Source organism: Sceloporus occidentalis, unplaced genomic scaffold, assembly GCF_023333645.1.
Source record: "Sceloporus occidentalis isolate IW3139 unplaced genomic scaffold, rSceOcc1.0.p SCAF_1, whole genome shotgun sequence".
In the NCBI taxonomy this organism is placed as follows: domain Eukaryota; kingdom Metazoa; phylum Chordata; class Lepidosauria; order Squamata; family Phrynosomatidae; genus Sceloporus; species Sceloporus occidentalis.
The window spans coordinates 24339288-24353368 of record NW_028316981.1 but is presented as its reverse complement, the minus strand read 5'-3'; the positions used below and the strand labels follow the sequence as shown (position 1 = coordinate 24353368).

General features: G+C 41.8%; 1 protein-coding gene across 5 annotated transcripts in view; it reads right to left on the bottom strand.

The window, feature by feature from the left end:
• Positions 1 to 14081, bottom strand: part of SETD5 (SET domain containing 5) — a 73193-nt gene that overhangs the window by 34456 nt on the left and 24656 nt on the right. For all 5 annotated transcript variants that reach the window (XM_089517530.1, XM_089517513.1, XM_089517547.1 and 2 more), the window contains 2 exons: positions 2625 to 2799; positions 119 to 224 (listed from right to left, as the gene is read on the bottom strand). In XM_089517530.1, coding sequence (XP_089373656.1) covers positions 119 to 224; positions 2625 to 2695 — 177 coding nt within the window. In that variant the 5' untranslated portion in view covers positions 2696 to 2799. The remainder of the gene's footprint in view (positions 1 to 118; positions 225 to 2624; positions 2800 to 14081) is intronic.

The following is a 14081-nucleotide window of genomic DNA, read 5'->3' as shown; positions in this document are numbered from 1 at the left end:
TTAACAATGCACTTATCCCCCCATGAGGATATACAGCTCAATCATACACAAGCCAGGGCAAGGAAAGAGGTGATGGGTAAAATACAAGCCTGCTGCAGACAACAGAGATGGTACTCACTGCATAAGGCAGCCCTCGGTAGCTGTGCCTCTGGGAAGCCCCGTAGCCGTGACTTGCATACACATTCTTCTCACCAACAGCTGGGCTAGCTTCCACAGACTCAGGGCTGCAGAAAGGGCCAAGATCAGAACCACTGAGTAGATGGAATGTTTCCCTTAATTAATTAGCCTGGTTTTAATTATTTCTCTAATCCTACACTGATATCCAACCAAAAATTACCATGGATGGGATGGGGAACAGAAAGGGGGAGATGCTAAGTGACATATCAAATCCATGATGACTGGATTGTGAAGGAAGCAGGGAGAAAAGGCAAATATTGGGAACGTTCTCCAAATAGAACACTCTGGATAAGGAGTATTATTAAGCTTCCTTCAACAAGAGATGATGGAACCAGGGGGGCGGGGAGGGGGAGTGCTGATAATGTTTTAAACTTTAAACTGTTTTACTAGCTACTCATTCATGCTTTTCCACCTGATCCCTACTGTTAACATAACTACTCCACTTGCTCTAATAAATGTAATATCATCCTGTCAATAACCACCTACTTTAGAAGAAAATAGCTTACAGGCCACAACATTGACTTATTGCTTCTCCAACCATTTCGAGTTACTTAACAGAGATATGACCCTGGTTACTATTTCCTTGAGTGAACTTGGAAAACACAGGCTATACACCTTATAGAAGAGCTACAGAAAGTCTATAAACTGGATGGGGAGGAGCTCCAGGTAAACCAGAATATGCAGAGAATCCTACTTTCTGATAGGACTATCATGCGAACAAGCCCACTTATTAACCTACTACTAACCAAATGAACTGCATTTTTCCACCACAAGGTGGCAGAAAAAATTCAGCACAAATTGTGGTACAAAATGGACAATTAGTGAAAGGCTGTGGGAGGCCCTTGTTAGAGAAAAGGAAACAGGAAAAGCTTTAGGTGATGAAACGAAAACTGTGATGCCAGAAGGAGAAATTGCTCTCTTTAGAGAGAGCATGAAGGGAAGGCGAGAAGGAGCCACGACTACAAGCACACACTAGGAGTTTGGTTCAGGAAATGTCTCCTCTACTGCTACAGTCAACTCTTCAAAGGCTACAACCAGGAAGAAGTAGACTGGTCACACAGCATTTGCGTACTCAAAATCCTGTCTCTCTGAGACATCTTTACATGTATCTCTATCAAAGTGTGTAATGTTTTATTTTTGCCAGTGAAAGGTAGGAGGATCATGATAGCATAGCAAACTTTAACTGGTGAACTAGGCCTGCATGTATTTGAAGTCTAGTGTTACAAAGCAATATAAACATCACTGACATTTGCAGCTACAGCTGCTTCTACCTCTAATGTGTACCAAGGACAGAAGGCATAACAGCCACAGTCTTCTAAGGCATTTCTACGACAGATGACAAACATCAAGGCCACTGCAATCTGACAATATCATAGAAGGTGGCCTGACAATTCTTGGGAATTCCAAGAGAAAATGCATTCAAGTAAAATGAAATAAAGTGCAAAAATGTATCATAGCAAAGACTGACTGGAATAAGTTGCAAAGAAAGATTTAAATCTGGAACAAGTCTACCATTAGTCGCAAGCAACAGGGCAGAGATTTGGTAGGAACTTTTTTTGCTGCACAAACTCCAGCTGCATAGGACTGAAGCTGAATTACTAAGTGGTTATGTTTCAACACAGAGAAAGAGGCAAGAACAGGAGATGTTTCATATATATCAGAGCCTCATAAAAGTCAAGCAAACAAATGCCCGATGAAGATCAGGATTAGTCCCTCCTGGATACAGACTTTAAAGCAGGCGGCTCAACTAGGGTGTCTGGCCCTCTATATCTCAGTTCTTCATAACTGGGAAATTTACTGTAGACAAGATCAAGTATACAGAACAACTTCAGCAGGGCAGAGCCCTTTCCCCATACCTGACAATTAACAACTCAAGTTTGGGCATCTACCTTTCTGTAGACACTGGGTTTTCAAGCTGTGGGTCACCATGTTTCTATCACAGAACGTTTCCTACAAGCTACCTCCTAATAAGTCTCCCCTGGGAAAAGAGAGCTATGCTAATGAGGGGTAAAAATCCACATAACAGTTTGAGAGAGGCAAGAAGCCCAATGCCTAAAAGATCCTCCTTACCCACATCATACAGCCATCTGTATCAGCAGCACCATGCAACTTAGGCTACAGGAGAGGAAAAGAAGAGTACTGTCAGGGCTCATATCTTGCAAGTCACCTATCAACCAAGGTAGGATACAACAGATTTGAATTAAAGGTCTTTGGGAAACCAGTGCTCTAATCAAAGTACTTTGTCTTGGATGCAAGGGTGTTTTTTTTTTTGGGGGGGGGGGGTGTCTTTGACATACCATTTTGATCTCTAACATGTACCGAGACAGACTCAGAGATTTATCTGTTCCAAACCTAGCTACTCCCTTCTATTGCAGGCTCACCAGGATAGCTGAGTTTGGGGCACAGAGGCCTGAGTCTATGCCCTCCACACACAAGGTGACACTTACTCAGATCCAGCAGCCATATCTGAATAAGATGTATCTGGTGTGGTGACTCCCAGAGGGATTGCAATGCTCATGACGTTTGTCAGGGATCACGGAGTCCAAAGGGTAGCGAGTGGCAGCTCCAAGGGCGGGGAGCAGCCGCGGAGCCTCGGCCAACACGTCACGGACATGGGGAAACCTGCCAAAGAGAAAAGAAACAATGCATTACATTTTTGTTTATCACTCCCACAGAGAAGTGGTTTTACCTTGCAAACCATCCTAAAGGTGGAGGGGGAAAGGGAGTGAGAGTGCCAAAGAAGTGAATGAGTCGCTTTAGACAAAACATGTTGTCTCTTGTCTCTGTGTTACTTTTACATAATCTCTTCACAAATATGGCCACCTAGTTCTCCAAGCAGAGACTTTCTTGTGCCACAGAAGAGACTGCTGAGCACAGGCAAGATGTTTGTGGGCCTGTTTTCTAAGAAAGTCATTTCGACAAAACTGCCAGCAGGCACAGCTCAGAAAAGAGGGGGGGCAACTCTGAAAAGGGTGAGGCAGACAATCCCAAACCGGGCAATGGTAGAAAGAACAAACATCAGTACAGCAGAAATTTGTTTGATAGCATTTTATATCTGACAACTTTTTCCCCAAAATCAATCACTGAGTTTTCACAGATTTACAGACTATGATGATACATCTGATTTCCCCATGCTAACTTGGGACAAAGAAGAGATGTGAGAAAAGAACAGGGGTGTGTCTGAAGAGATACTGAAAGGAGAAACAGACCAGGGCAGAGGGCTGCAAACTGAAGGGTAGACTCCAGTCCAAAACACACTGCAGAAATAATCCAGTTTGAGATTTCTTTAATTGCCCTGGCTCAGTGCTAAGGAATCCTGGGAATTGTAGTTTATTGTGGCACCTGAGCTCTCTGAAAGAGAAGGCTCAATGTCTCAGAAAACTACAGTTCCCAGAATTCCCTAGTGTTGAGCCAAGACCAATTTAAGCAGTTTCGAACTGGATTATTTATGCTGTGTGTTTTGGACCTCAGTGGCCAAAGCTCCATTAATGTTTCATACACTGGTGCCACAGCACTAAATATATGTGCTTCATATTAGAGCCAAATGTAAGGCTCCCATTTAAATAATTATTTGGGAAAATGTACAGAAGCAGCCATTAAAGAAGGAGTGCCCCTTACTTCTATACATTTTTCAGAGAAAAACAGTGATTTAAACATGCATACACTAGTTAGACCTGACACGCTGTTTAGTGGTATTTCTAATTAAGTGAAAACAGTTCTGGAATAAAGGCAAAATGAGGGGGGGGGGGGAACATTGCAGGTAAGAAATGTAGATAAGACTTGAGTGCAAAACCTATTAGTGTTTATCTCTATAGAGTTCAGAGGTCTTCCAATCAGTGGGGGAGGTATTTTGTTTGTGCCTTGCAGGTGCATCCAGGGTTGGGCAAGGAGCTGCCTTTGGGGAATATCTGTGCGGTTGGAGTCTTCTCAGCAGCTATGGGAGGAGCTCAGGGAGGGGAGCAGCAGGAGCTTACGGATTAAGGGGGTGGGAAAAGCTTACCAGTAAGTACTGCTTCCTCTAAAATGGAAACTAGTTATCCCATCCATCCTACCTCACCACAGATTGTTTTGCCAAACCAATGGTTCTTTTCTCAAGCTATACATACTACTAATTAGCAATCTGTTCATTCTTGCTGCATAGAATTGGGAACAGCTGCTGCCCACACCATTTCAGGAGGCTTTCAAGAACTTCCCTATCTTCACAAACTACCCATATGTGGGGATGAATGTGTGATGGTGGGTGGGTGAGGGGGACAGAGATCAGAGAAATGTTTCCCTTTCATCCTTGTCTAGACCCTCGCTTTTTCTTCTAGCCAGACATGTCACTAATGGAAACTTTTGTGCCAAAAAACAAGGCCACAGGTTTTCTAACAATTACTAGCTTAGGTTAAAATACATGGCAAAGGCCTAGAACTTCAACTCCCATCTCTCAGCGAGCAAGACACGTCAGACATCACACTACTTCTCTGATAGGTCTGCCTAGAAAATGCAGTTCCTTGTTCTCCTCTGAGAGAAGGCGGAGAAACGGGGCTCACATCATCCTACTGGGAGGGGCTCAGCAATCTCTCCAGGATGTTCCTGCAGTGAAAAAAAAAACTATCTGCAGCCGTAACAGGAACGCTTACACAGGGAGGGGGGGCGTGCTACATTTCACGGCCTGACAATTTTGGCAAAGAAAGAATGTAACACAGGTGCTGGGAGGATAGGGATGTGTGTGTGCGTGCACACACAGAGATACATGTGATAAGGGATGGTGATACTGCAAGTTTCTTTATAGGCTGTCACTTTGGATGGAAATTCACACTACTGTACTGGCTGCGAATCTGTATTGCATTGGCATTCTAAGAAAAATAATGCTCCCAGCATCCACAGACATGGACATGGGAATCCCCATGATTCCATTCTGTCTGGCAAACAGCCCAAACACGGGGTCTGCCCCCACTGAATCTAGTTCCTTGTAACCACATAAGTGACAGAAAGGCCTACTCTTTTAGTGCAACAACACCCCCAAACCAGATTCACAGGAAATTAGGAAGAACACTAAGGCTTCTCCTCTAAAAGGAAAAAAAATCCAACTTCAATTATGAATGACACCTTCTAGAAGAGACATCTGCAATGAAAAAAAACAGGAGCCCTATCAGGTAACTTTCATTCATCCCTACAATTATTATCACTGTTTCATTCTGAAGCACCAAAAAAAGTGATAAGCATTGAACCTAATGTCAAAATAACTTGCTCTCTGACCAGAGCGCACACAAAACAGCAATAACAACAAGAGCAAGGAGAAAAGACAGCAAACGGAACTTGATAAGGGAGTAATCTTTTCTGGCTGTTCAGAAATCTGCAGCACTCATACTGGAAAGAGCTAAAATGAGGCTGCTAATGCAGCCCAGCTCACATTCAGCAAAAAATCCTCACCCGTACCAAAAAATAAGTCACAAAATTGTGTGAGCAGGGCTATAGCCAGAACATGTAGATGGTTTGATGGACAGATCTAGGCTAGCTGTTCCAAATACAGATGACAACAGCAATTGCTTCTTAGTGGTACTACATCGATATGGTCCAAACAGGCTAAGAAGGCAAATACTGTATATCATCTGCATCAATCAAATCTGAAGCTACCCCAACATTCAAGACGTAAGAGAAAGAGAACAGTGCAATCTTTGTTTCAACCATCTTTCTTTATTCTCCACTCCCATCTGACTGATGCGACTGAGACTTTAGGGGTAAGATGAAGAGCCAGCTGAAACGTTTTGTTTATAAAAACAATAAGACAATGAAGCTGGGTGCCCCCTCTGCTGGACTAGGCTGGGCTTAAACCAAAAGGACGGCTCTGTGGGGGCTTAATCCTTTTCTACTGAATCTCATGAGCCACGTCTCTGCATTCTCAAAAAGAAGGGGGCAGGGTCTGCAGCCCAGTTTGAGCCTCAGACAGGGCAACAGAAGGATGCCCAGTCATTAGAATTCTCTTTGGGCTACATAATGAATAAAATGTAAAGCATCAAACATTGTTAGAAATGTTTAACACACAACAATTGCGATAACCTCTACCAGTCTTCTGAAGACAGAAAAGGGCATCTGCCCACAGAAAACTGCACTACAAATGAAAAGAGAAATGGGCAGAAATTGGGATAGACCTCTAGGGAGCCACAAACTGACTTGTAAAAATAAAGTTTCTGTCAATCTACCCAAGGTCTCCAACACTCACTTACTTTTTCATTTGACATGGCATAGGGTATTCTGGTACCCGAAGTGTATCAAGACCCTTGAAAACAGAAGAAACCACTGTACTATTCACATCTCACACTTCAGGCAGTAAGTTACCCAACAAGTGCTATACAGACAACACAACCTAAGACATGCATCACCAGAATCACTGGTGAATCAAAAGTGAATATTGTTCCACCTCAAGAATTTTTTTTTTTAAGTAATTGCAACTTTCACCATGTGTATGATGGAAAGTCATGAAACTAAATACAAGCTATTATTTTATTATTTTGTCATTTATATCCAATTTTTCTATAATAAAACGAGTTTACAGTTAAACAGAAAATAGATTATTTGAAAATAATTACAAATCTAAGATGTCTATCAGCATAATTTTTACATCTTCACTACTGCCAACTATTAGGTCAACAGCTCTGCAGTTTAAAGAATAATTGTATCAGCAACCAGCTGGTAGCCTAGGAAGAGGCATGTAAATTCATGATCAGCAGTCAAGAAGAAAACAAGTGAATGTAAAGAGATGGAACAAGGAACTCTGATGTCCTTCAAAGGAAAGAAGGCCATGGGAAGGCTATGGAAACAAAAGAACAGGCTGCTACCCAGTGTTTCTATCCAAATTATTGATGTGATACAACTGGCAGTGATCTGCTGTCCACCTCTGGATCTGAGCCTCACATTCTAATAACAATCAAGGAAGCAGTCAGTTCAGATCCCTTGCATTAGCCTGGATATGAGTCCCAATAAAATTAAACATTAAAGAGATAGTAGCAGAGCCTTGTGTTACACTTATCAGCTTTTGTTTAGAATAAGCTTGTTGAAACTGTGATAGCAGAGGTTAGGGTGGAGCAAGTCCTCACTAATATTATTTCATTATTTTTAAACATGAATCCATGTTAAGATGGAAATTTCATCACACCTAGATGCTTGAAAATACACCACATTCACTAAACTTACTGCCATATTCATAAGATAACAACACTGAGGTAATTATTTTAGCAAGACAGTGACAGTCACAATATTTGCATTTTGGTGATCCACTGGCTACAGAGTCTAAAGTGTCCTTACTTCCATTTCAAGTAAATGGCATCCAACTTCTCTTTCCCTAGGCTGTGGGGCAAGGGGCACAGCCCATGGGCTACATGAGTCCTATGGGCCCCTAAAGTGCAGCCCCTGAAATCCTTCCCAAGGCCCCTAGGCTCCCTAATCCCTTCCCCCTAAAATTGTGTGGATTTTTTTCATTCAACACTCCCAACAGCTCAAAGCCGCTGCAAAACACAATATTTTTCTCCCCAAAGCTCCTCCACAGCTTAAATACCTGCTAGAGCCCCTTCCCAAAATCAGCCAAAAATAATAAAAATTGAAACCAGAAGAAACATCAATCCCTTCTTGTTTCAATTTCGGCCAATGGGGTGGTGGTGCTCTGACAGGTTTTTAATGGTCAAATGATTAGACTTATTCATTTGGAATACAGCAGATTCTCCATTTCTGAACAAACACTGAGAGTAAGTATAGAAAACTGAGCTCCTACCAAAATTGCCTTTAATCAGAAAGACCCTACCAGTATTACTATTTTGCCACAGCTGATGCAACCATACACTGGCCACAAACTAAGAACATCAGGATTCAATATATTATGAAGCTAAATTGGGTCTCTGAATTTTTAGATGAACAGATTTTTTTGAAGTCAAATCTTCACTGCTCTGAGAGGCACTGCAACTTTATAATCTAGTGTGCACCCCAGAACAGCTTCCCAACAGGAATGTATTAAAATAAAGAGAGTGAGCTTCACCGTATATTCACACTAAATGTTTACATGCTACATAATACGGTACTTACTATGTAGAGCAGGAGTAGGAATTGTGTAGTCCTCCAGATGTTGTTAAACAGCAGCTCCTAGAATACCTCCTCACTCCTGGCTATGCTAGCTAGGACTGATGGGAAATACAACACCAACACCTGGTGGGCTGCACAGCTCCCCACTCCTGAACTGTGTAGAGACAAATACATACAACTTAAATATGCTCTGGAGGATCTGAAGAGTAAGGTAGGATCATAACAGAAAGGTCTTTAAAACACCTTCCCTTACAAAGACTTTCCATGCTCCTACTGTACAACTTAGGTCCAGAGCATTTAAAAGACTGTATCTCCCCAAACAAACCTGCCAGAACTTTGAGGGGAAGGTTTTCTCTAGGTCCTGCCACCATGGCAGGCTTGTTTGGTGAGGACACGAGAGAGAGCCTTCACAGTGGCTGCTCCCATCTTCTGGCACTCCCTTCAATGGAAGGCTAGTCTGGCCCCTCTCTGTTCTCCTTTCATCAGCAGGCAAACCCTCCCCCCCCCCCCCCCCAATTAGGCTTTTAATACATAACTGCCCAGGGAGTTCTTATTGGGGTCTTTGTTTTGGTATGTTTTTAATGGTTTTATATTTTAACCTAGTATTTATAAGGATTACACATTTCAAATTAATGTGGTGTTTTAACTGTTTTAAAAGTGTACTGTTTTATTATCACTGTTGTTTTTAAGCATTTTTTCTAATCCATCTCGAGTCAAATTTGGGATAAAGGTAGCATCTAAAATAAGACAAGTATTTATTTATTTAATATGTTACATTTCTGGATTTCTTCATATCTTTCAGGGGAGATTTGTGGAGTTTGAAAAATCCCACTTGCCCTGCATAACTAAAAGCATCAATTGAAGCCATGGAATTCATGTAATACAAGAGTGATTCCATAGCTTCAATTCAAGCCTTTAGTTATACAGGGCAAGAGGGATTTTTTAAGCCCCACAAATCTCTCCTGAAAGACATGAAAAAATCTAGAAGGTTCAGCAGCAGACAAAATATGCACCACTAACGCTACTTCAAATGGGGTTTTCACTTGCAAAGTTAGGATCCCATCCAAGTTTTACTCTAGAATTCAAGGTCAAAAACCTCTTCACTCTTATATTTTACCATGTGAGATAAGCCCTAAGAAATAAGTTCAAAATTCCTGTCCTTCTCACTAAGTCACCAGTTAAAATGTCCCAGCCTGAGCAAGAATTTGAACCTCGGTATTCCTCTGCCAAGACTTATCAATCCAAATCATCCTGATAACTTAAGATTGTGATAAAAATCATGGAAGAGGAGGCTGTGATAATAACCATGGAACAGAATGCTAGTTACAAGCTTTCTAAAAGGCACATTTTGCAAACTGCTGTTGATAGCTCCACAAAACCAATAAAGCAGCAGCAAAGCACAATTCTACAAGCTTTTATTCTTTGTCAAACTACTTCTGAAAACATTTTCCTAATCACTTTTCAGTATTTATTGAATGTATACATAAATGTACTGAAAGTGAGAACAGCTAACATCGGAGATCAAAAGACTGCTTATATTGTGTCATAAACCCAAAGTAAGTCGCATATGTAGTTGATTATTGCTGTGTGCCTTCAAGTCATTTCTGTCTTATGATAACCCTAAGGCAAACCTACCATGAGCTTACTTGTTCAGAGGGGGTTTGCCTTTGCCTTCCTTTGAGGTTGAGAGTATGTGACCTGCTCAAGGTCACCCAGTGGGTTTCCATGGCTAAGTGGGGATATGAACCTTCATCTCCAGACTGGGTCTTACACAGCTGATACTAAAATAGAATTAATGAAAAACCAAAATCTCAGAAATAAAATAATTTTAAACGCACACTCCAGTGAAGAAAAATTAAGCCTACACTTCTGGATTTATTCTCCCCAGACCACACTCCGAGAAAGCAAAACACATAAGGAAGAGGCCAGCACAAGGCACATTAGATCTTAGTTAGATATCAACCATAGCAGCAAAGCAGCTGGTGTGGTTTTGGAACAGCACAAAGACAGGCATTATGTCACAGAAGAAGTCCCTTTATTCTTTTAGAGCACACAAATATACAGAATGATGCATCTAACAAACACTACAGTAAGAACAAGGAATGTAGAGAACAATCCATTATTTAATACTATAATTACATCACCTTACTTCTTGCAGTTTTGACATTATAAATTCTTTACATTCATCGAATGAAAGCTAGGGGTGCTGGAGAAGGCGGCTGAGGAAACCGTGGATGGCCATAAAGACAAAATAATTGGGTCCTAGAAAAATTCAAGCCTGAATTCTTCCTGGAAGCCAAGATAACTAAATTGAGACTGTTGTACTTTGGACAGATCATGAGAAGGTCCAACTCATTAGAAAAGACAATGATGCTGGGGAAGGTAGTGAGGAGAAAGAGAGGAAGATTGAATACAAGATGAATGGATTCAAACAGGGAGACCATGAGCATGACCCTACAGGACTGAGAAGAGAGGCACAGGACAGGAGAAGTCTCATTCACAGGGTCACCATGAGTTGAGGTTGACTCCAAAGCAACTAGCAACAGGATTCTCTAAATGTTCAAGGCCTCCACTATCCATTTCTGACTCAAAACAATATGTCAGGAACAAATATAAAGTGTTTGTAAGTAAGTCTTTGACCCGACATGGTTGTGATTGTTGTGTGCCTTCAAGTCGCTTCCAATTTATGGCAACCCTAAGTTGAACTTATCATGGGGTTTTCTTGGCAAGATCTGTTCAGAGGGGGTTTGACATCCTGGGGAAATGGTGGCATATAACTTAAGTAAGTAAATAAGTAAATAAGTAAATAAATAAAAACCTTGTCAGTACAATACTTTCCTATTTTAATAAATATTCTGTATTTATTTAATAGACAAGGAGTTTGAAAGAAAAATTGTGTAATCCACTGGGTCATAACACAGTAAGCAGCCTTGGTTGGATAAGAACTCACATTCACATCAGCAATGTACAAATTCCCAGGACAATTCACACAGGCTACAGCAACCTACTGAATCTAAGCCAGCGACTGTACTGTGCACACTCTGGATTTCTGTCACCAAGCGAAGGCAGGACCCAACAAAATTTGCCAGGAATAGTTTGCCGGATTAGAAAGGCAAGCAACCCTGTATCTGCAAGTCTGGCTGTACATTTCTTATATTCAAAGACACCATGTGACAGGCACACTCTGCCTGCTTTGCCACTCCCAGAAAAGGCAAACAGAACAGCTCCAGAGTGAATTCCAGCAGTGATTTCAAAGTCAGACATTGCATCAGCCAGGTGTACAGGAAGCAGCTGGGATTCAGAGTCCAAAGGGCAGCTGACCTCCTGAGAGCCTCTCTAAGCAAGCTCTCTTTCTGGATTCCTGTGGGGAAGGACGAGCAGGAAGGAGAAGGAATGCTTCAGAGACAGAACAGGCCGCATCTGCTTCACAAATCTTTGTACTAGTGCTCCGGACCTGGCTGCTCTCCCAGAGATGATGCAATCCCAAGGAACAAGGTCTGCGCCAGAGGAAAGTATTCACAGCTTATGCAGATGGCAAACCGGCCAAGGATCTCTGATGAAGAAATGCCACAGCCAATCCAAAGGCAGCAGCCTCCCTTCCCCACAGCTACCCCACCCCGCCGCTTGGTATAAGGAGGAATCCCACATCTCATGTCATCATCCTGTGACTGGTGGACTGATGGCGAGAGGGAGTAAGCAAAAATATATCATCCCCTGTATGCTCCTCAACTTGAGGAAGGAGGAGAGGAATCTGGGATGGGGGAATACCCAACTCCTGTTCCAACACCCTGAACACTGGCTCCTTAATCACTTCCTTGTCAGAACAAGTCGAAACTCCCCAAACACGTACACAGGAGCTCTGATGTGACTGGCTGTCTTGGCCCTACTCTCAGAAACCATGCAGAGACACAGGCACAGGGAACCATGGCAACACGACACAGTGCAGCAATTATGGAGCTGTGGCGGCTCCTCCACACTTAAAGTTCAGCCCCCTCTTCCATTATAAAACCAGATTTTTAACCCTCCTTCCTCTTAAAAGTTTGCAACAAATCATTCTTCACCCTGAACAAACTCATTTTATGGTTTGCAGCCTGCTGGCACTTGATATTTGTGGTGGGTGGACAATGGAAATTCCAGGAAGGAAAAGAAAAGGATGGCCAGTTATATTCTCTCTCACACACACACACAAACACACACACACATATATAGAGACACTTGTCCCTCCACATTTGCAGCTCTGATTTTTGCAGCTTTGAGTATTCATGTATTTTATTAACATATTCTCTCTAGGAATATCTAGGTCCTCCACTGCAATTCTGTGGTCAACTTTAATCAAACATTGCACTGAAGGATCTAGAGATTCCTAGAGAAAACTCTCTACTTGGCATTTGTAGCTCCTCCAGCGTAATTCTATGGTTAATGTCTGGCAGATGCTGACCACAGAGTTGCACTGGAGGACCTAGAGATTCCTAGAGAGATGTTCTCTCAGGTAAAGAGGTTTTTGTTATTTGAGGTTTTTCAACATTCATGGGGGTTCTGTGCCCCTAACCCCAGCGAATGTGGAGGGATGAATGTACACATACACACCTCTCTTACACATTTGTTATCTCATAGGGACTTGCACATCTTTTTGAGTCTTCAAAATGAATTTTAAACTGCAGCCACAAGGTTGTGAGTTCGATCCCAGGGTCTCCAAGGTTGACTCAGCCTTCCATCCTTTCACAGGTCAGTAAAATGAGTAGCCAGCTTGTTGGGGGCAATTGGCTTACAGATTGTAAACTGCTTAGCGAGTGCTTAGTTCATTATACAGTAGTACAGAAACGTAAATACTATTGCTGCTAAACTATATAATATTGGTGTGATTCAAGACATACAGATTTGTCAAAGTCCAAAGCATTTTAACAACTACATTAGAAGGTGTGTTCCATAAGCTACTGACAGAAAGTTAGGGTATTAACACACATTTTTCCTTGGTTGGACACTCCCAATTAGATAACTGCAACTATCTCAGTGATATGATTTTGGGCTCCACGCATGGGATTCTTAATGTCATTAATGTAGTAAACACAAAACACTGAAACAAAAGGGCTGTGAACAGGCAATCAGATTAACTACAGGTAAATTAGGAATTAATGTAGCCATGCTCCTCTGCTGTTAATTTATGCTTATTGCACATATATGTAAAAGTTTATGCTCTTTACATCGATCTAGCTATGGCACCTCCTCCTCCTTTTAAAATAAATTAGTATTACTATAATTTTAAGTGTACATCGATGCAGTTTAGAAGTGTTTATGGATGCTAGGTGACATTAATGCCCCAGTACTTCAAGTCCTTAGTAACTAAACTTCAGGATTCCCACATATAAGCTACAGAGGCTGTGTGGCCATCCAGTATACAGGTAGATCAATTTTAAAAAACAAAGGACTCCAGAGAATAGTGCACGTCACATGTGGGAATGCAGAAGGCCAGGTCCTTAAACTGGTTTAATATAAAGTAGTAACAAGCACAGGCCTGCCCAAAGTTGTCTCCAGACACAGATTCTCTAATCCAACAGAGCTGAACAGGTTACTGAACTTTCCCAACGCTGTGAAACCAAAGAAATCTTCTTTTTTTTTTGCCGTTACTGCACTCTAAAAACAAGAGGCTTAAAGCAAACTACAATTTTACCAGGTGTGCATTGAAAGCTGAAGATGTGAGAATTTCTCTGAAAACAGTGTGTGTTACAGAACTAAGTGACCTGCTGACTACAGCTGAGGTTCCTACAGCGTCATTCATGTGGGACTGTCTGCAGTCTACCCAATTCTCATTTTAGCCAACAAACATTCCCTCGCTCCTCCTAGCAGCT